This window comes from Ambystoma mexicanum, chromosome 1p (genome assembly GCF_040938575.1).
Source record: "Ambystoma mexicanum isolate Mex_15411 chromosome 1p, UKY_AmexF1_1, whole genome shotgun sequence".
NCBI lineage: Eukaryota > Metazoa > Chordata > Amphibia > Caudata > Ambystomatidae > Ambystoma > Ambystoma mexicanum.
Genome location: NC_090921.1, coordinates 355,533,303 through 355,555,321, shown reverse-complemented (window position 1 = coordinate 355,555,321; position 22,019 = coordinate 355,533,303). Strand labels below are relative to the sequence as shown.

The following is a 22,019-nucleotide window of genomic DNA, read 5'->3' as shown; positions in this document are numbered from 1 at the left end:
AACCACCACCACTCACTGTCACCACTTATAATTATAACCAATGCATTACTGGTTGTAGATCACGACAATGATTACATGATATTGATACAAAACTTGGAAACAACATGCTATTATGATTATCAAACAATTACCTGTGATTAATTATGTCGCACCAAATGTGTCTCAAATAATGTCACTGCGCCTTGCACATCACTTACCCACTCACTTCACAAATCACAGCCTTGAAAAAGACTCGAAACGCGCATCGGCTGTTTGCACTCACCAATGTTGACAGACTGGCAGTAATTGCCACGTTGATGATTTTTTGGTTATGGTACACCAATATGAATAATGGAAAAACCACATGCACCAATAACTAAAGACTGAACCTTGACTTAAAACAAAAGGACTAACTGCCAGAATTTGGACAAACGAATGCAGCCAGCGCCAACACGCAGTCAAAGGTTTGTCATCCCAAAAAAAAATTATCTACAACTTGCTCTCACCAAATACTCTCCCTCCAGATCTTTATGCTCCTCTGGCACCAACTCCCTGTGTGTCAAGCGCTTTGCTAAACCGCTGGCTGGTGGTCAATCTCTTTCCTTGGCAGGCTCCCTCCTATAGAACAGCATCTACCTTCCTCTTAATCTTGATCCGGATCTTCTCAAATTGCAGACCTTGAATCCACTTCTCTAAAAGGCAAGCACCAATCATCATCTTGTGGCTTTGGATTGGCCCACAGTCTGCCATGTCCTGCAGTTATGTTTGCATTGGCTAGCTACTTGTGGACTGCTTGGACGAGAAGGATTTTCATTCCCTAGCCCTGTGTAGCGTTCAAAGGACTGCAAGGCAGACTATTCAAATGGTTGAATTTGTATATCCTCTTCCCACAGAAAGATGCTCTTACAAACGTTGATGTATTCCAAGGCAACTGATTGATCTTGCTTAAGGAAGTAGCGTCCCTTTCCTTTTTAATAAGGTTTTATACAGTTTGTAAATCAATCAAACTAGCATTAGAATTTAATGTTTATTATATGATGGATTTGTAACGATTTCTGATTTTACATTTTGTGTATCTTTGCAATTTTTGTAGTTGTAGCCACTCATGCTTAAATGAATTTCTTATAGTTCAACTGGCACAAGCACTGATCACAGAAATAATTTACTGACTGGCTGGCTGACACATTGGACTCTGACATGCAAATGCCTAAAGTCAATCTGAATTCCCCTTACAGTGATCCTTACTTCAAACATCTAACCTACACCTTTCCCCAGCTGAATGAGGAACTACTTCCTCTCTGCCTAGAGTATACCTAAAATCAGTGGTAGAGAGTGATGACTTACCGGGGTGTTGCAAGGTGGTATGAACATACCCAGGGTGAAGACTCCAAGCAGGGGTCCGCTCATCACCCCCATGATCGTAAAGGAGCCCTGCAGGAGAGAATGAAGTACAGATTCAGAGAGGTTGGAAGAGTGTGTGCCTGTGCTATAGCGTATGAGTACAACACAGTTAGAACCCTGGGATACCGTTGCAGATGCACAGGGGTGATGGCTTTCTGCAGGAAACTTTGAGACACTGGTCATGGAGGTCTTATTTTGCCTGACAGACCAGTGGTAAACAAATCTGAACAGAAATGTCAAAGCAGATAAAGGGGTACTAATTAAGATTTCCTTTTATGTAGCACTTAAAACCACAACCGTGCCATTTTTTAGTACATACATAACAGCTACCATTGTTATCCCAAATCACTGGAACTTCAGGGTAATGAGGGTTTAGCGTTTACATCCATCTCTTGAGCAAAAAGCAGGAGGATTCCATAGGGGATCCATTTTAAACGCTGCCTGCCATGTCTGCATGCCAAGCAGTGTTTACTCAATATGCACAGCACAGTGCAAAAGGTGAGGTTAAAAAAAAGTGTCGTACGCGACTTTTGCCTTTCCTTTTTGCACTCTGCCATACAAATGTCAAAAAGTGTGGGGAGCGGATAACATGTGAGTCTAAATGTAACGGGCCCATGCTGTCGATTTACATGGGACACCAAAATGAGCACCACTGGGTTTGCTTCCCATGAGAGTGAGGCATGAACGTTTCACAAAGGTTTGGACTGTGAGTTGAAAGGCATGCAGTATGGGTGTGCTGAGTTAATTCATTTTACTCTACTCTGTAGACATGCTGGAAGGTGTGATCAAAGTTGCAAGGGTATTTTCAAAGTTGCAAGGGTATGTGTGCATGGCATGGCATACTCACATGCTCAACCCCCCCCCCCCACTTACCCCACCTTGCTTTTTCACTTTCAATGTATACTGTATATACTCCTCTGTGTACAAATACCTGTGTATATGACTCTGTATACAACTCTGTGTACAAACCTGTAGAGTAATCATTATCCTGTTGTCAATGCATTCTGTATCTACTTGGAATGTGTAACTGTAACTTGTAAGCTTAAAGTATTCTTGCACACGCGCCCGGATACCTACGGGTCTGGCGCGCGCTATAAATAAATAAACAAACAAACATGGGAAAGATGTATTTAGACCCAGCCTAACTGCTCTTGTAGACTCTTGAGCTTCGAAAATGGAATATGCTTTAAGCTAATTATTCACCGCGTTGCGCGTCTCTTTCAGACAGAGTCTGCACGCGGTTAGGAACGCCTCTCAAGAACCATTATCCTGACGATTTTGTCAAGATTCAAGCTTATGCTGTATTCACGGCAAGGTCAGTGCAGCTTAATTTACAAGATTACATTATTTTACAGAGAAAGGAATAGCTAATCACTTTCCCTTTTGTTATTTTCTCTACCTTTTTCTTTTTTACTTTCTTTGCTATCTCTATTAGCGCCCCCAAATTGCAGTGGTCCTACGATTTGCTAACAACCTTGCATATGTCACGGTTTTGCACGTATGTACTCTTTATTTTCTTACTACTGGTATGTGTTGATATCCTTATGATTAATTATGGCTTGTGTCATCAAATTTGGGTATTTATACCTTTTTTTGGACATGGTGCACCTACCCCCGCATATTGAAAAATTTCAATTATGATTATGTACATGCTGATGGCTTTGTTTACTTGTCCTTTCATGATTTATGCAAATTCACTTTATGGATGTTGTATTTTCAACCAACTACTGTTGTTTATATGTTGTGTATTACATGATAGATTCGTTGGTCTATTTGTTTGACATTCGGAGCCAATTAATTTGAGAATGAGCTGGCCCTGATGAAGGAATTTTGTTCCGAAATGCATTGGCCATTTTTTGAGCTCACCCAGCACATCTGCTTTCACTAGGATGTACAGTTGTTAAATATTAAACTAAGATTAAACAGTTGCACTTTGCAACAAGTCAACGGAAGTTTGTTACTTTTTTTGACTGAATTACATTGAATATACACACCACGCTGTGGTGTTTGGGAGTGCAGCCCGCACCGCTGGCTTAACGGCCTTGGTCCATACCCCCTATGATTCGTGAAGTGTCATGTTTATTGTCTGGTAAACCCACCACAGGAATGCCGTAATCTGTACCGTATACCATTCTCGCAAAATATAACCCCACACACACACTCACGCAGGCAACACACCCAAGACATGGCACAATACAAATCCCACCTAGCCTCTACATCATAGGAAAAGGATTCCATGCTGGAACATTGAAAATGTGAAAACAGTTTATGGCTGCCATAACATGCAATGCAGAGGCAACACTAGACCGTGAGTGAAATTTCTTGTGCTTTTTCCAGAATATTTTTTTCACAAAATGATGCTTATTGTATTCCTTTAACAATGAATTCCTTGCACAATTCTTAAAACTTTCTTAAGGCTGGCATACATAGGGGTGAGCTTAACATATGTAATAACTATATACTACGCCACCAGAGAGACTCAGGGCCTGATTCACAAAACGTTTTTCAAGACTATCTACCCATTGAAAAACGCTTTGCGAATCAGACCCTCGGTTTTTTAGGATAACGTTGTTAGCCGGGGATAGTCGTCATTGGCTTTCATAACAGTGTATTAGCCCACACGTGGGCCTTGCCTGCCGTAAACTCACCTGCAGCACCCCACTTCCTAGCAGAGAGGACAACGCAGCCACAGCGATGCACATGCTGCCGTAAAGTAATGCTGAAAAAGAAGACAGAACAGAAAATGACCTGACGGGTCTTGCAGGTGAGTGCGCGTGCCCAGTAGCCGTCTGACATTATGTGCAGGGTGGTCGGAATGCGCCAGTCATCATTAAGGTGCATGCAGGGGTGAGTCTTTGGAAATATATCACATCTTCAGATTCTGGGCGCTATTTGCCAACATTCAAAATCTGGCGAACGTATACAGGGGAGTGTGAGATTACGTTGTTTAGATGCACAAACCTGTTTAGATATACAAAGCCTAGGAAGTGTTTATAGTATTGTCCTGTACAACCAGGTAGAGGTTGGATGCCAGATATTAACTACACGTCATGCCTTCCTCATCCCAGTACTTCCTTATGAAGGTCATCCGTCTTTGGACACAACCCTTTTCCCAACATTATTTTGTAGTTTCCTTGGGCCTCTCCCCCTTATAGCTCGGCTTTCTTTGTTGCCCATCTGTACAGTAAACCCTCGACGTCTCTTGTTTTTCCTGAAATTTTGACCACACTGCTGGGCTTTGCAGCTCTACAGATGCTGTTGTATGTCCCTCTCAGTCCCTGTTGGACTTCGATTTTAGGAGGGGAGGGCAGCCCAAGGCCTAATGAGCATGAGGCACCCCGAGAGTCGCACCTGGGTTGAGGTCCAGTGGTGCCTAAGCTTGAGGCTGGCTTCAGATGCCTTACCCTGGGTCTCCAAAGGGTTTGGCAATGGGATTGAGCGGTGGAAGGCAACAGAGTACAGAGTGCTGCATTATGATGTGTGGATCGCAGACGCCCCTAGAGCCTTGAGGTCGCAATGACTCTCTATATCTCATTAACATGTCTGCTATTCTGTGTATGGGGTTTGGTGGTTCCCCACTTTGAAGTTTGCAAACAACAATACTTTTTGCTGGTTCTGCTAGACTTCACAATCTCTTGGTGGAGCTGCTCCATGTTGCTGCAGTGGCAGCTTGAGAATTGCAGAGGGGTTGATTGACATTTTGTGGATTGTTTCCACAGCACAGTTGACAGGTTGCCGGTGCTGTTGGGATAACCCGGTCCTTGACCCCCCCAAATTGATGGAAGGAGCACTGCATGGAGATGAGTGGATAGCAGAGGCGCCCCTCCAAGGAGCCTTAAGGTCACAGTGAGTAGCAGAGGATAGGACTACTGTTACTGTGGTCCTTTCCATGTCCCATTTATGCTACCTCTATTTCTGGATTTGGGGTTTGCTAGTTCCCCATTCTCGGTTTTGCAGAAATGGTATCTTGCAGAGTATGCTAGGTTTTCCTGTTGTTGCATGTGGGTTCCGACTTGGGTGCATCAGTGTCAGGCAGCCGTTGGGGTGAGCATATTTCAGCAGTTAAGCAGGGTGGAGGGGCTGCCAGTATGGCAGGAAAACCCTTTCTCCCGATTCTTATCCCCCAAAACGTTTTTTTTTTTAATTTTGTTTCGGGTGATGATGCCTCAATGTAAAGGTTTGGCAGGCGGTGTCACTTGAAGGCTACACTCTATCCCGCCTGCACTCCAGTATTGTACCGGCAGCTCTTTCAGCCAGTGACCGCTTGATGGCATAGGGAAGCTGGTGAAGGATCTCTTCAGGACACCATGCATGTGGACAGAGTTTCTTTGCACGTTTGTTTCTGTGCTGTCTGGTCGGCCTGACTTTGTGAAAGAACCTTTTTCAATAATTACTATAGTAACCTTCCAAACACTAGCAGCTGAAAGTAATTGATAAAGCGACCTGCCTACAGACAACGCTACTATTTGAATCAAATTCAGGTGTGTGGTGTCCAAGCTTGTTTTGTTAAATTCGCCTGCTTGCAGCAATCTTTTTGACCTCAACAGATTGAGTTGGTTTCAGGCTTACAATATTTTTGAAGAAATAGGTGACAATAATGGAAACATAAATGTGAAGTAATGGTCTTGTTTTGTTAAAAAAACGTTTGTAGAATTACATTGGAATTCGAGCAAAATTTTAATTGTAGTCACTATTCGGTTGCTGTGTTGGTAGAATCTTCATAGCATAATGCTAAAGCATTCGACGATGAACCCCACAGTTGGGAGTTCCATACCTGCCCAGGGTTAAACCTTGTGTGTGGCCATCCTACTAATTTGAGCAAAGAAAAGAAAACATACAGCAGAAATGTAAAGATGCACTGTGATTTGCACCTGACTATTAAATGAGGATTGTGGAGATGTCATGACTCTCCTGAAAGTGTGGAGGCATAGAGATAACTGGTCTCTGAGCATTTCGATTGTTGGCAAGGTGCCAGAGAGGTTGGCAGGACAGTCCCCTCTTTTTGGTTATGTTCATGTGTGTGTCACTGGGTCCTCAAAACCACTAAGATGTGGGTGCTTGTTTGTACATGATTAAGCGTAGGGCCAGGGCAATGATTCTGGTTTGGTTGAGCACTGATAGCCTTTTGGGTAGTCCTTGGGTCCCTGGGACATGGTGTGTGTTGTTTGAGCATGATGCAGGAGATGGGCACAGACTAATGTAGGTGCTGCATTCCCGCCTTCATATTTTTTAAGCTATCGCCAGGTTTGGCGCCTCCTGGACTTTTTGTTGGGTACCATCCCTGCCTTGTTTCTTTGTAGGCCGAGACAGCCCTCACAGATGGGTTGCCCTGGCATTATTATGAGTACAGTGAGGTAGTTGGCATCACCATGGGAGCTCTCTGGGTTCTGCCTTCTGCCCTTCTACAGTTGCTGATGACAGTCTTGGGAGGGGATGTTCTCCTCTCCCTCTCTGGTTGGTGGCAACAAGTTACAATAATGCGCATTTCTTCCTGTCTGAATTGGAAAGGGTATCCATTGATTCTACATGAAGCATGGGGGGGTTGTGAATTTAAAACTCTACCGTAGCAAGTGGGTTGGGCCTGCCTGGTTGCAGTACTGGATGGGTTCCAGCCTTTAGGGCAATTCCCTGACCCTGCTCTTTTTTCCTTCAGAGTTGTCCGTAGGTTGGAATGAGGGAGGAGAATGCTCTGAGTTTTTCTGCATCTCATCCTCCTCCATGGTGAGGAAAAGAGTTGACTGAGGATCCTCTTTGGGTTCTTATCCTTTACGTGCAGAAGGTTTGTGGCCTGTTCTTTACAATGTGGTTCTTTACAATGTGGTTCTTTACAATGTGGTACTGTCATGTTTCGAGCATTAGAACATAGTTGAGTGGGTTCACTCTTTTAGTCCTCCAGCTGTTCTGCTTGTTGTAGTAATAAAGCCGATTCCATGCTGGGGGAGCAGTGATTGCCTCAGGGTTTGTCCAGCATTGCATGGTGTTTTTGAGTTGCCGTTTCGGAAATTAGCCTATTTTTAACTTTTGTCCAAACCTCTGATCCTTTTAGTTACTAAGGTATCAAGCAGGGTCTGCTGGGATGTCATACTAAAGATTGTGGATGCAGCCCTGTATCTGGGCACTTTGGCACCTGATTCTTCCCACTTTCGATATCTACTTCTTTAGCCCGCCTAAGAGGTTGCTCTAGGGGCTGTGGGCCAGTGGGCAGGATTGCTTGTTGATCGTTGCTGAGGAACCAGCCTCTGCACAGGAGGTCTTTGATTTAGCCCTCTCGCAAGAGGGCTACACACTCCTGCCTCATTAACATCTTCTTGAGATGGGTGTTTGCCCTTGTGGCCATTTGATGCTTCCTTTTTCCAATGATTGGGCGGTTCCACGCTTGGACTTCTGCTGGCAGGTAGTTGGTGGGATATTCTTGGATAGAATATTTGCTGGTTGGCTCTTCCTGATCATCTAGCGCAAGGAAAAAAGTTGCAATTGTTTTCTGTTTTTGCTGTGGGGAATGCTGGACCCCTGCCTTGTTCAGTCCCTCCTTGGTTCTGCTCTTGTTGGGAGTTTGCCTAGAGTTGCTTTCTTCCCTGGCCATTGGCTGGGACTTCCTTTATTCTCTGGCAGTCCCTGTGGTTGGCTGGTTCTGGCTGAGCTCCTCATCTTCCCTGAAGTAAGCGTGTTGACTGGTCTGGTTATGTGCCTGTTTGTAGGCCTGGCTCTTTCCCATTCCTATGTTGATCTGTGTGAGGGATGTCCTTCACACACATCCTATTTATATTTTTGGGGGTGTTGCTAATGGCACCCCAATGATGGCCACTGCACCCACAGTGCAGATGGGAGGTCATTCCTTTTTGGGTCTAATTAAGTGCCAACCCGATCTTTTGAGCTTGGGTATTCTTTATCGAGTAAGTATTGGGAGAAGGAAGAGAGGATGTGACGTTAATGCTGTGAGTACTTCCTCATCATAGTACTGACGACCCGCCTATTGCTCCCCGTTGGTAATATCGCCCTGATTCTTTTGGGTATAGTCAGGAGGATTATGGGACTTGCTATGTGCTTTATACCTGGGCTATGAGGGAGAGGGACCAAAAGAAAAAAAATAAGAATTTTGAATGAGGGTTCTGTCAGAAGGCGCATGGCCTTCACAGAGTATTTACTGTGATGAGGAAAGTAGATCTAGGCATAATAAAGATTAGCGGTAATCTACTGCATTGACTGCCTATCACGAAGCGCATTCTTTTTAAATCTATGTGTATTGTGCCCTGCGCCTTCTACAAACAGTAACCAGAAAACATCCAAACCAAATTTCCCTGCAATGCGCCATCTCGCCCTATGCGCTCTCAGTCTGCCCTTCTGATTTTAATCCCCCGAGTCAGGCTCTCACGTATTGGCAGTCGCGCCTTTTCTGTTATTGCTGCAAAATCCTAAAGCAGTCTCCCACTGTCGCTTCGTGCGGTTGACGACCATTTGTCATTCCGCCACGCCCTAAAGACTTATCTCTATTAGGCTTTCCTAACTTACTGCTGCTTTCCTGCGTCACTAGGCGCCAAGATACCTCTGGGTGTATCTGCACTTTAGAAATATATATAACATAAAATATCCAACCACGCTTCCTTGAATGGTTAGTGGCTGGTGATGACTATAAAACAGCAGCACCACTTTTGTTCTCATTTCTATTGCCATTTTCACCCCATACGTTTGCCCCTGCAAACCACAACCCCCTGGCACCCCTCAGCAAGATACTCACAAAGGCCTTTGGAGATGAGGGTGATTTTCTTCTGCGACATAGAAGGCATATTGGGCTTGATCAAGTCTTCCACGGTCACAGCTGCCATTGCATTGATACTTGTGGAGACCGTGCTAGTGTGAGGCAAAAAGTGGCAGAGAGTTGTTAAGCATATGCCCTGGTGGGAGAGTTTCAACAAGCAACATTAGGTTTTACAAGACGGGGGCATGCCAAATACATTCATGCAATGCATACATTATGCAATGCAGATGCCGCATAGTGTACATGTGACATATATGAGATATTGCACGCCTCTCCAGCTGCTTTCATGTATTAACCCCTGTTATGATAACATCTTTATGCATCATGAAATGGTGTTTTCAATACACCCTTTAACATATACATGCATCATAAATATAAATGCTTCATTGTTTTCTACTCACCTTTACAGTGGAAGGGCGCACCTGGCAGTTACTCAAGCGGCACGCCGACAGTTCAGTAGAGGTAAATTACTCAATCACCAGCAATGTATTATAGATCCGCAGGTTCTAGTCTGATGCCTCGTCGTCCAACAAATTTGGGATCCTCTCCTGAGCAATTTGGGTTCCCCTGTGTAAGGGTTAGGCCTGGGCATGAGCAGTCTGTGCCCTTGCCAGGGGCCCCGTGCTGATGGGAGTTCCCGCCGGCACCAGCTGCCACGTACATGACAATACATTGTGTTTCCGGAGGGGCTCCGGTGCCTCCAGCACAGGGTTCCTGCTCCCATCTATCATCAATGGTTGCGTGCTCGCGCCTTCACAGCCCTTTGGGTACAGTTGAAAAATCATCTCCCTCCTCACCTCACCCCTGTATCCCCAGGGGCACAAATGCCCGAGGTACAGGAGCCTGCAGATACGTTAGTTGAGTAGCCATTGTTTTCAACATTTAGGTGAGGAGAACTGCAATGGGATAGTTTTATTCTAAAAGCCAACGAAAAAGCCTATTGCTGTTTAAATCTATGCCTTCTTACAAGGCAAATAAAAAGTCACCCAAAAAGGTTTGTAACTATTTTTTAATTTTTTTTTTATTAGTCGATCATTTGCATTAACTTTGATGTTGTCCATGTTTGTTAAGGAGCACTAAAAGTTTATTGAGCCTACTTGCTAGCTCTTAGAACTAGGTTTCTGATTTTTGTATTTCTTTTTTAATTGTGTGTCAGTAATTTGTGTCTTCTGCTTTTGTATGACAAAAATATCAAAGACTGGTTTAGTGATTTGTTTTGGAGAAGTCAAAGTAGTTGGATTTTGACAGAAGTCTTGTTTGGGGTTATTAGGCTCTCAGTTTGAATTTGTGATGCATCATTTACAATAATTATGTCATCTGTATTGTGAATTGTTGACTTATTTAAGGGAGAGTGTGCAAGTTGGTGCTTGGGTGATATAGTTAATTCAGTTTATTTGGTGGCCTCTTTCGGGTACAACGTCCTTTCATCGCAGGATGTTTTTTTGCTGGGTTTTTTACCGCAAATTTTTAGCCATAAAAACTCATCGCATTTTTTCGGGGTGGGGTTACAAAAATATATAAATTGGGTGTGGGTGTATGGGAATAGAAACAAATTAAAGGGAATGGGAGTTTGTAAAAATAAAAAAATAAAAAATGCGATGAGTTTTTTTCATGAAAAAATCTGCAATAAAAAACCCTGCGAAAAAAATCCCGCAATGAAATGACATGGAATCCTCTTTCGCTGCATTAGAGACATGACTTATGGTCTGTTTGCATAATTTATTGAATAGTTCCGGTTTTACTGTCAATTTAGTGTCTAATGTCTCGTACAATTTTGTTAGAGACATTAGAGCAGTGTTTATCACCGACAGGGTTACCTCGACTAGTGGGGCAGGCTCTTTATTAAAGTTTCCTGGTCATCGGGGAGTGGGGTTAACAAAAAAAGCAGCGGAGCAGCTTGATGAATCTGTGGAGTTTCAATACACAGAATGGGAGACGCAGACAGATTAAGGTGAGGGAGAGGTTTCGGGAATTACAATCTTGGGTATCCGGAACTAAAATTAGTTCTGGGCCTCTTTGATCTTGAATTGGGGAGTTCATAACTCTCATTGCAACTTCTGTTATTGCTACTGGTTCGGTCTGTGTTTGAATCATCGTGGCAGTAATTTGAATATGTTTTCTGGTACAAGGCTCCACGGTATCACTATGTGTTACATGCACTTAGGCGATAGCTCTGATCGGTATTCGCAATGGAACAAGGTTGTCACTGGGTGTATTAATTATCACTTTGGAAGCGAGAATACGATTGTCCTCCATTATTGGAATGGGGCAATTGGAGATGTCTGTTTTCTTTTTGTTCTCTGTAGGTAGAGCCATAATAGCTAAGGCATCTGACATCAAGGTGTCTGAGATCTCATGAAAGTCTATTAGCAGTTGTTTATCATATGGTTGTGTGGGCCTTTTGGTCGGTTTCGCAACAGGATTCCACTTGGGCATTTTGTCAATAGTGTCTGATGTCTGTTGTTGGGGAATTGGCTCTTTAGCGTTTTTGATTCTTGGGGTCAATTATGTCATCAATAGCAGGCAGTTTCAGCGATGTTATGGGAGGCTCTATTATGTTTAATGCCATTTGGTTAGTTAGCATTGTTGTTTTTAATGGATATAAATGAATCATTATTTGCTGACTGAGGGAAAAGAGAGAAATTAGAATAGTTTGTAATGGCTAATATGGGTATCTAGGATTGCCTTCAGCAGTTTTTGTAATGTAATTCCGTGCTTTTTAATTGAGTATATTAGTTAGTTCCTTATAATCTAGGGGATAAGAGAAACTACTATCGCCAGCCGGGACCTCAGTTGAGTTGCTTTCTTACATTGGTCACCGGGTTGTTGAGGCTAAGTGATTTTTTTTTATCAATCAAAGGAGAGAAGTATTCTACTAATCAGTATTAGGTGTAAAAATCAATCATTTGGGAATAGAGGCAATTAACGATATGAACAAGGGCCTCCCTCATGGTAATTAGCTAATTAGTGGTAACACGCGTTAAACAGGTAGAAAAGTAAGACAATATAATATATTTGGCCCCAGGAAGCGGGCCGTTATCACTAAGGCACAACATTCGTTTATGTGAAGAAAATACTGTGTCACAAGGTGTTATTTTGACACCTGATTCAACGATGAATCTCGCCGTCACAGGGTCATTAAGTGTCCATTATGTATTACGATCAAGTATCAGTACCCGGCTCAAAGGCAGACCCCGTAGTCACCAGGTTTGATGGTATAAAACTTGAAGTAATTAAAAAAATAGCACCCGGCTCAAAGGCGAGGCCCGCAGTCACTGGGTTATGGATCTAGTTTATAGGTTGAAGTCAATTTCCAGTACCTGGCTCAAAGGCAGAGCCCACAGTCACCAGGTCTCTGGATCTGGGATATAGGTTCAGATCAATTACCAGTACCTGGCTCAGAGGTAGAGGCCGCAGTCACCAGGTCTGGAAAATATAAGGTTAGTTAGTACTAGCTAGGTAGAATCCAGTTCAAAAGGCAAAGCTTGCAGTCACCGGATCTGATCGGTAAGTATATATTTTGTGGTGATATACATTTTGAGTTGAGTCAATTACCAATAACCGGCTCCAAGGCGATGCCCGCAGTCACTGAGTGTGATAATTGAAATTTTTAAGGCAAATCAGTAAACGGCAGTGATCTCGAGTGTGTTGTCTACAGTCACTAACATGATTATAACTTTTACGGTTGCATTAATTGCCAGCCTAAAGTTGGAGATACCTTGTTTGTTTGCTTAGCTATACAACTGACAAATTCAAAGCTTTCTGATGGTGTAACTCGGAATCTTAATCTGTGAGGGAAACACTGGAGCCACTCTGCTACAACACACCAAACACAAAACACTTTGCTCTTCCCTTTGCGCAGCCGTGGATCTTTGTAGGTTGGTCTTGTGCTAGTGTTCATTTCCTTACAGGGGCCCGGCCCTTTGCTGGATTGTCAAAGTCAAAGTAGCTTCTAGTTAACACAGCAGCCCGGTGGGGTAACAGGAGGACCAGAGCATAGGTAGCAAGTTCCAGTAAGGGTAAACACACAAAACACTTTGCTCTTCATTTCACCATAGTTCGTTTATATGGTATCTGGTCATTGTATCGACTGCCAAACCGTTGAATGCCATACCATTGAAAAAAAAGCATTGAATGCATTTTTTTAAATGGTAAAGGGTTTAGTTTAATAAAAATAGGTTTTAAAGGTTAAAAAAGAGGGGGTTGGGGAGGAACCCGTTCAAAAGGTAAAGCTTGCAGTCACCGGATCTGATCTGTAAGTATATATTTTGTGGTGATATACATTTTGAGTTGAGTCAATTACCAATAACCGGCTCCAAGGCGATGCCCGCAGTCACTGAGTGTGATAATTGAAATTTTTAAGGCAAATCAGTAAACGGCAGTGATCTCGAGTGTGTTGTCTACAGTCACTAACATGATTATAACTTTTACGGTTGCATTAATTGCCAGCCTAAAGTTGGAGATACCTTGTTTGTTTGCTTAGCTATACAACTGACAAATTCAAAGCTTTCTGATGGTGTAACTCGGAATCTTAATCTGTGAGGGAAACACTGGAGCCACTCTGCTACAACACACCAAACACAAAACACTTTGCTCTTCCCTTTGCGCAGCCGTGGATCTTTGTAGGTTGGTCTTGTGCTAGTGTTCATTTCCTTACAGGGGCCCGGCCCTTTGCTGGATCGTCAAAGTCAAAGTAGCTTCTAGTTAACACAGCAGCCCGGTGGGGTAACAGGAGGACCAGAGCATAGGTAGCAAGTTCCAGTAAGGGTAAACACACAAAGCACTTTGCTCTTCATTTCACCATAGTTCGTTTGTATGGTATCTGGTCATTGCATCGACTGCCAAACGTCGAATGCCATTCCATTGAAAAAAAAGCATTGAATGGTAAAGGGTTTAGTTTAATAAAAATAGGTTTTAAAGGTTAAAAAAGAGGGGGTTGGGGAGGAACCTCCCCCATTAAAAAATATATATTTTTAAAAATGCATTCAATGCTTTTTTCCGATGCTTTTTTTTCAATGGTATGGCATTCGACAGTTTGGCAGTCGATGCAATGACTAGGAACCGTTTGTATCTATTGTTATTGTATTTAGTCTCTGCTATTTGACACCAAAAAGCATTCATTATTTTAGTCAGTTGTCGCATTTTCCTCTCATCATATATGAAGCATGCTATGGCCAACTAATGAAAAGCAACCAGGTTAACCTTGCAAACATTATTTGTTGTTGGGAGCTTTTAGGTCATGACCGTATATTTACAAACTACACAGGCCATTTCTTAGACCCACACTCAATTGCATTCCTGAATTTGTAGTCCCCCACCCCCATTCAAAATGTGGAAAAATAATACTGCAATCTTACTCTTTTTGCTTCACATATTTCTCTATGGATTCATAGATTTGTCAGAGTGGTTTAGTATGATTTAAGTACTTTGCAAGTTATTTAGAGAAAACAGCATATCGTTGATAGCAAACATGGAGGTGAGGCGGAGGTAGAAGGAGATGGCAAGTGGGTTATGATAATTTTCCAGGCCCCGGGATGTGGGAAAAAGCGGTGAAATCAGAAACATGTAGCAGGGAAACTGAATGTTGGGAAACAACATGGATGCCACTGAGCAGGACAAATTGGTGGGTGTGTTTGTCGTTGATGATTTTTACCATTACTTTTAGTGTTTTGTTGTAGCTTTATTGGGAGTAGACCTTCTTAGCTGGTAAAGTTTGCTGTGGTATTCCCGGTACTTTTTACCCCAGGAGTGGTCATTGCCCTTGGCCATCATCACTCAGATTTTTGCACTAACTGTAGGACCACCTTCACAGTCTAGTTCTTGCTTAAGTGGTATACCACTCTTTTTGCAGCAACAGCACAGAGACCACAAGCGAGGATGTATGGTCAAGATACAAAATGGAACATTATAAAAGAATATGGATACACGTGACAATGGCTCGCTGATTCCTTCCTTGGAGAAGTGACATCAAAGCTCGAGACAATTATGAAAGACCTTTTAAGAATTTGAATACAACCATTCTTCACTGGTAAGTCTCCCTTGTATATATCTAAGAAGCTTCTTCTATAGCTGTTGCTCCAGCAGAGGAATGAAGCCTCTTGTATTTTGGGTATCCGTGTTTCCAATTCCTGCCACTGAGTATTCTAGTTGGAGCAGAATCTAGCTCTGGCGTGTGTTCGGGGGTCCATAAAATCTGAACATATGAGGAAAATTTAATGGAAGTGAAGAAAATGATGAGATGGACAACTGTGTCATGGTGGGTCTCTTATGTTTTGATTTATGCAATGTCCCGGCTGTGAGCACATTACTGCCAACTTTGTTATCGGATGCTGGAGGGAGGTGGGATCTCTTGATATCAGTCTTATACTTTTGTTGTGTGGTTTTTCCTTCATTGAAAATCAATAAACATTGTTTTTTTTGTAAGACTAATACCTGAAAACCTGATTGCCAGGACTGTGCCTTCTCATGAAGCAGGCAATCAGTCAATTGTTTATGGTGCCTCAGTGGGAGTGCCATTTTGATGCCCTCTCTTAGACCACCCCGGAAAACAGTTCGTTTTACTGTGGGAAGAGTCAATCTGGGATCCCCTCGCTGGCAGTGACTCATAATTGTCTTGCTTCAGGACTAATTCTGCAAACAGCAAAAAGGTTGCCTTAATTCAAAGGATTTACTTGAAAGGCCATATGACACCTTTCTTGACTCTCTAGTCAGTAGTAGGTTGCCCTTATCTATGCCTACCATTTCTTGTACAGAAATCAGTTGTTTTGTTAACCAAGAAAAACGCCAGCCTATGCTGAACCTGTAGAATCAAATTATCATACATTTTGTTTTCTATTTTTACACACCATGTAATTGTTTAGGCTCATAATGCTGATTTTTCCCGTTTAACTGGCTAGTAGATAGGAACATATTGCCTGGGATCTAAAGGGTCAGGTTCTTGATAGAATGACATGCAGATTTTCTATTGGTGGGGTGGCGCTGCACTCTGGTGGTGGCCTTATGAGCCCAAGTGTTCCTGGGAATTGTGGTGGCTACTATCAACATAATCGTATTGGATTGCTCTCCTGGTGATGGCAGGAGGCATTCCTGATAAAGCAGAGCCCACTGACGTAAATTTCAGAGCCAGGAATTGGCTGTCTGCAGAACGAGTGCTTGGGGACACGAATGGAGAGTTGGACAAAAAGGACCCCACCCACCCGAGCCATACCAGATTGTTCTCAGTAGAAAAGGGAGAATGAGTGTTGCCACTGTATATAGGGAACTGGTAAGAAAGCCACAGGAATGCAGTATGAGAGAATTAAATTAGAGGTACGTTTTGTTTAATAGTGTACGCCATGCTAGCTAAATTAAAGGAGGAATTCACATTATAGACACCACACAATGGCAGGCACTGCCAATGAGTTTTCAAGAGATGCCCAAAGTAGCATCAGCACGCAAACACTCTTCGAAATGCTCTGAAGTCCCTGTATTGCCAGTTTCTATAGATGGGAAAGCTGGGAGGAGTGACTGGCACTTCTAAATGAGGGTGGTTTTTGGTCAGTGGCTTTACTGGGAGCAAGGCTATTGACTGTGCCGCCTAGAAGTTCTAGAGGCCTGCTAGGAGCTATATGTAAATGGTAATGGATCCCTGGTAGGTTGGATTCCTTTTGGCCTATGGCTTGGCTCTTCTCAGAATTAATCTGTATAATCCAGCCTTGTCTTTCATGCTCAACCTTGGTCAGGGTTTCCTTTGCACTCTTAATAGAGGGGAACAGGGTAATTTTAGGATCCATGAAAGTTGTAGTCTTATTTTGCAGGTCCACAATGGGTGATGTCGCCCTTTAATGTAACTTAATATCGCTAACAAATAATGGCTTTCTCTTCACCTTTTACCACGTTCCAAATCCTGAGGGTATGTCTCTTCCTAAGGACTTTCCTTTGCTTTATATCTTTTCACCATTCATAATCCCAAAGAGATTACCCATTTTGAGATTATTTATTGGTCATAATCCCAAGGGCATTACCTTCCTAGAGATTCTTTAGAATGTTTCTCTCTATTGATCTTCACCTGGTATACTCTCCTGTCAGGAATTTGTACACAAATACTTAGCTTCACCTGGTATACTTTCTTGCCAGGATTTTACCACACAAATACTTTCTCTTTATGACTTGGGTTCACTAACCCACTTGTGACTTGTTTTACAAATCCTTTTTTTTCTTTAGCAGTTTTGCTTTTGGCCTCTTGTTGTGTTTTCAAGAAGCAACTGACTTCATTAGGCCATCCAGTAACCTACCTGTGTTCTTCGGGTTCACCAGTAACTTCTGGCCTACGCTCTCTTGGGGTCCCTTAAGTTTGTGTTATTCCTATGGAGTGGTACACGTGCACTGGCAACCTAGTCACCCTCTTTTTCTCCCCATTACTAGTTGCCTCCAGCGCTCCTTTGCTCCCGCCTGCTGTAGCGGACTGGCTTTGAGAGAGCTCAGTTAAGCACTGAACTTTTGCCGTCCCTTTCCTCGCTCGGAATCACCTTCACGTCGCCTGCCGCAGCCTGTTCTCTCCCAGCATGGTACTCAGCATTACTGCGGGTCACGCTATGGTTCAGTTTATGCAGCTATCATCTCTCCTTCTCCTTCTCACTGTCAGGTGTAGCTGGGCTGCATTTAAAGTTCCCGGCTTGATTATTCATCTTCCAACAACTAGACTGCTGCGTTGGTCTTACGGGTCTCATAATCTTCATTACTCTGTGATTTCTTCTTGTGTAGGGTTATGGGACCATTCCCTAAATGGATTTGAGGAAGTGGTTATTGAACTTTGTGGAAGTGATCCTCACCTGCTTCTTTCTCATCCCATTTGTCCAAATAATATCCCTCATTGGAGTTTGGGGAGTAACAAAAGTAGATCTACATCGAGGTTGGGGAGGAGTGCAACAGTATGCCATTAATGCATGGGGGACAGAGGGACCATCCTCTCTCCGAGGTTTACCTCCCCCAGATGGACCTCCTTCATATAGTTGCCCCCAGGGTCAAGATCAGGCAGCGGCAGGCATCTCCTGGCCATATAGGGGGAGGTCTCCCCAGGGAAAGAAGTGAGGACATTGCCAGATTCATCAAAGTAGGGTGACATCTACTGTATATACTAACCCAGGGAGTAGTGATGCCTGGGTTAGGGAGGATTTGTGCATGTGGAAGAGGGACGGCCATAGGGATCATTGAATACGTAATACAAATCCTTGAACTATCTCAGTGAGTTGGAATATTTCTTGAGCATCCTGTGACACATGGTGTCTTTATGTGATTCTATAAACCCTGATACAGAGGTCACCCTCGTCCTGCCAGAATCCGGTGTAAAGTGACACTGGCGAATACAGCCCGAATCCCAGCAAGAGTCAATCTGAGAGGGGTAAGGTGTGACCTTTATGGGGCCTACAGTATATTGAACAAGGCTGGTGTTGCAGCAAAGATGTGTAATTTCACCACATCTTCCCATCTTTCTCTGCATCTGGATAGTCGTAACCCTCATCTCATCAACTCATCCTTCTCCCTTTTCTTCTCTTTTCCTTGGGCACTATGCAGCAACCGCCATTCCTTCCTTTATCCATCTACAGCCTACGCTTTACCACACAAATCTGACAGGCCACTAACAACTGAACATAACACCTGCCTATTTAGCTTGCCTTACATCCTAGCAGACCTTTCAGCCCCCATTAACAGGTTATAGAATTCATGATGTACATCCAGACAATCAGTCTGTCCAGACCAACCACCTCAGCCATAAAATAGCACCAACTAAGTTGCACCTTCTGAATAAAACATTCCCTTTTTATTATTATCCTTATTTATTTTTATAGCACAAACCTAGCCCTGGGGGGACAGAGTGATGTACAAGTCATAGATCAAAACATTAGTAGCAGCAATTTAAGAGTCACTGAGTAAACATTAGTGCCAATTGTCACAGTAGAATATATGGATGTGGGTGTGCACAAGAGTTCTTCAATCTTTTCTTGTGACATGTTGATCCATGTTTACAATCTCCTGAATTTCCTTTGGGTGTTCCATGCATCATGACAATACACAATATTGTGTAATCTCTGTTTATACGATTTTTATACTGGCTATATGATCAGTTGTTAGCCATGAAGATGGACACTGCTCTGAAATGCATTGGCTTCTGTAATACATATTGCATTCTGAAGAGATGGTAACCTATTGTACTTTGTAGAGAATTGTGTTTTTATAGTCAAGAATGTATTACAACACCTCAAATATGATGGAAATGTAGGTACTGACTAACTGTAAGCCATCAGGTTGGGCCAGGATGATCCCTGATCCTCTTTGTTGGTAAAGTGTGCACAAGATAGCCATAATCTAGATGACACTAAAGTGTTGTTGGAAGAGCCAGGCCAATCCTTTCATAAACTGAAGGAGACTGGGAGCAGTTCATATTGCCACTGGAATGGAGTTTCATAGGAACACAGCGTAGCATGACAAGGACGTTTTCCTAGTTTTTTTACTTACAGGCCTGTCTAGTGATAGTCTTACTGCAAGATGACTGTGTACCAACTGATGTTTTTCGTTTAGTCAGGTAGGGTGTCATATCAGTGGTGGTTGCCTTGTATGTGGGGCATGCAGTTTTGAACAATAACATAGCCAGGATGGGGAGCTCATCTAATTTGCATAAGATGGTAGAAAGTTGGTCACATTTCCTAAAGCTGGTAATGACACGAGAGGTAGTGTGGTGGTTCGGAAGGCCTGGGGTGGTCAGAAGGACTTGATGTTGCTTAGTAGAAGGATTTGATACAAACGCCTTAGAATATTTAAGAAAATGTTGGAAGAGTTTTTAGGTACAGGGGTATGTTTTAAAAAAAATCAAGAAATAAACCTCCCTTGGACAATTTGTATCCAGCCGCTCCCTTCCAGTGAATGATGCAGCTCTATTAACACAATTTTATTTCAGCTTCATAGAAAGGAGGTCCTGGAGCACTGAAATACTAGAGACAACCAAAATGATTTAAATGATTTGTATTTCTTAAGGTGCACATCGTGAACACAGTTTCTCCATAGCTATTTTCATGATTTTAGGTTTATTTTATTATTGTACAGTTGTATTTTACATATAGTCTTTCCTATGTTTTGATTTCCTCAACCACGTTATTGACAAAGTGGTTCTGTAATGTCTCTCTAACAAACAATGTCCCATTTCCTCCTCGGAGGTTAGATAATCCTATATTTACACTTGGATCAATTACTCCATGCACGTAGAGACCACCGTCAGGATTCGCCCTTTAGCTACCGTCTGACCTAATACATTTTGTCTACCCAGGAGTCCTTGGTTTTGGTTCTCTTATACCTCTGACCCCAATGTAGCTGCCCCTCCAGGAAGCTGGATCAAGGGCAGACATGCTATTCGAAGCACACTCTGCTGACTTGAGACCAGGATCCCTCTGGTGAAATCCCAGATGTTCACCTTCTTGTAAACATGTCCACGGGTAAAAGTCCTACACACCCTCCCAACCTCTACTGCTTTCACACAGCAACTATGAAATTCCCACCCAATTGGAGAGGTTTACAATATTCTCTATTTGATCTGTAAATATAACATTCAGAGCCCCCTTCCAATTCTCACACTCACCATCTAGTAACATTGCCTTGCCCTCATAAGCAGAGATGTAGTCAGGTAAGAGCCTGAGCAGGCAAGGCCCACCCAAAATCTCTAAATGCCCACTCATTAGCATTGTGTGGGCATTTGCAGGTGTTAATGTCACTGCATAGGGCTCAACTAAATTATCTTCTGGCCCCACTTGTTAGTCAATCTTGACTACGCCCATCCTATCATGGATCAAGGTGTTCCCCAAGTCACACGTAATTCAATATGACAAGCTGGATTAGTGGCCCTCATAATATTCAGGCACTCTTGAGCACATGTGAAGGCCATCATGCACCATCTGCACAATTTATAGTAATAGCGGATGCCCATCACACCAGCAGCGCATGAACGTTTTTGTCATTAATGTAGTATGTGCTCCTTTCCTTTTTACATTCCCTTACTCATCACTTCTTACCCATGCAAGTCATCGCTAATATGAATCCCATTATCCATTTTATCCTTTCATGTCTGTGTCATGCCGTTTTTGTTCTGCATCCGCTTTTACCTCACTTTCCTGTCCCATGACCATCTACCCTTTTTTATTTACATCTTCTACACATACTAAGGTCTAGCTTGTACCCTAAGATCACAATTTGCTTAGACAAGGACAGAATGTTAGTGCTTTAAGACCACTATGATGATGACACCCACAGTGCAAAAGCCTAATAACATAACATGTATCTGATACCACCCAAAAATAGTCAAATACACACACAAATATGCTGTATTTTCGAATGTTTGATATATTCATATATATATAGCTTCAATGGAACATTATCACGTTAAAAAGATTCAGTGAATTAAGGCACAATTGCTACATTAATAGGCTTTTATACTGCACCAAATCACAGCGGCAGTAGTTGTAATGTGCCTAGGCTTGTCTATGGAGTTGCATATTGTGCTCTGGGCTTTGTTTGTTATCCAGGCCCTGGGCTGCTGGAGGAAAGAAAATGAGCAAGGAGAAGATAAGCAGATGAAAAAGTGCACATAGATGCTACAAACTATAGGGATAGAGGTGTGCAGCAGGAGAATAATATTTTGCAATAGATTGGTCCATGTCAGTCCTGTACGGCCATAGATCTGCAAATGTGAGTAACGAGATGTGTCTTTAAGTGTTGTGTTAATTGGGTTGTGTTTCGAAGACACATTTTGAGAATCTTAAATTAGTAAACAATGTAAAGTTGGATACCCATCGGGCTTGAGTGCATACTTGGGTAATCCTGTAAGTTTGCTTATTTGTCGGGACATCTTTATAAATGG

At 42.8% G+C, this 22,019-nt stretch overlaps 1 protein-coding gene across 1 annotated transcript in view; it reads right to left on the bottom strand.

Moving 5' to 3' along the window:
- LOC138483022 (sodium/iodide cotransporter-like) overlaps positions 1-22,019 on the bottom strand; it is a 642,342-nt gene that overhangs the window by 185,454 nt on the left and 434,869 nt on the right. Inside the window, exons 9-11 of the mRNA XM_069613846.1 lie at positions 9,116-9,228; positions 4,029-4,099; positions 1,324-1,410 (exon numbers count right to left, since the gene is read on the bottom strand). Of these exons, the coding sequence (XP_069469947.1) occupies positions 1,324-1,410; positions 4,029-4,099; positions 9,116-9,228 (271 nt within the window). The remainder of the gene's footprint in view (positions 1-1,323; positions 1,411-4,028; positions 4,100-9,115; positions 9,229-22,019) is intronic.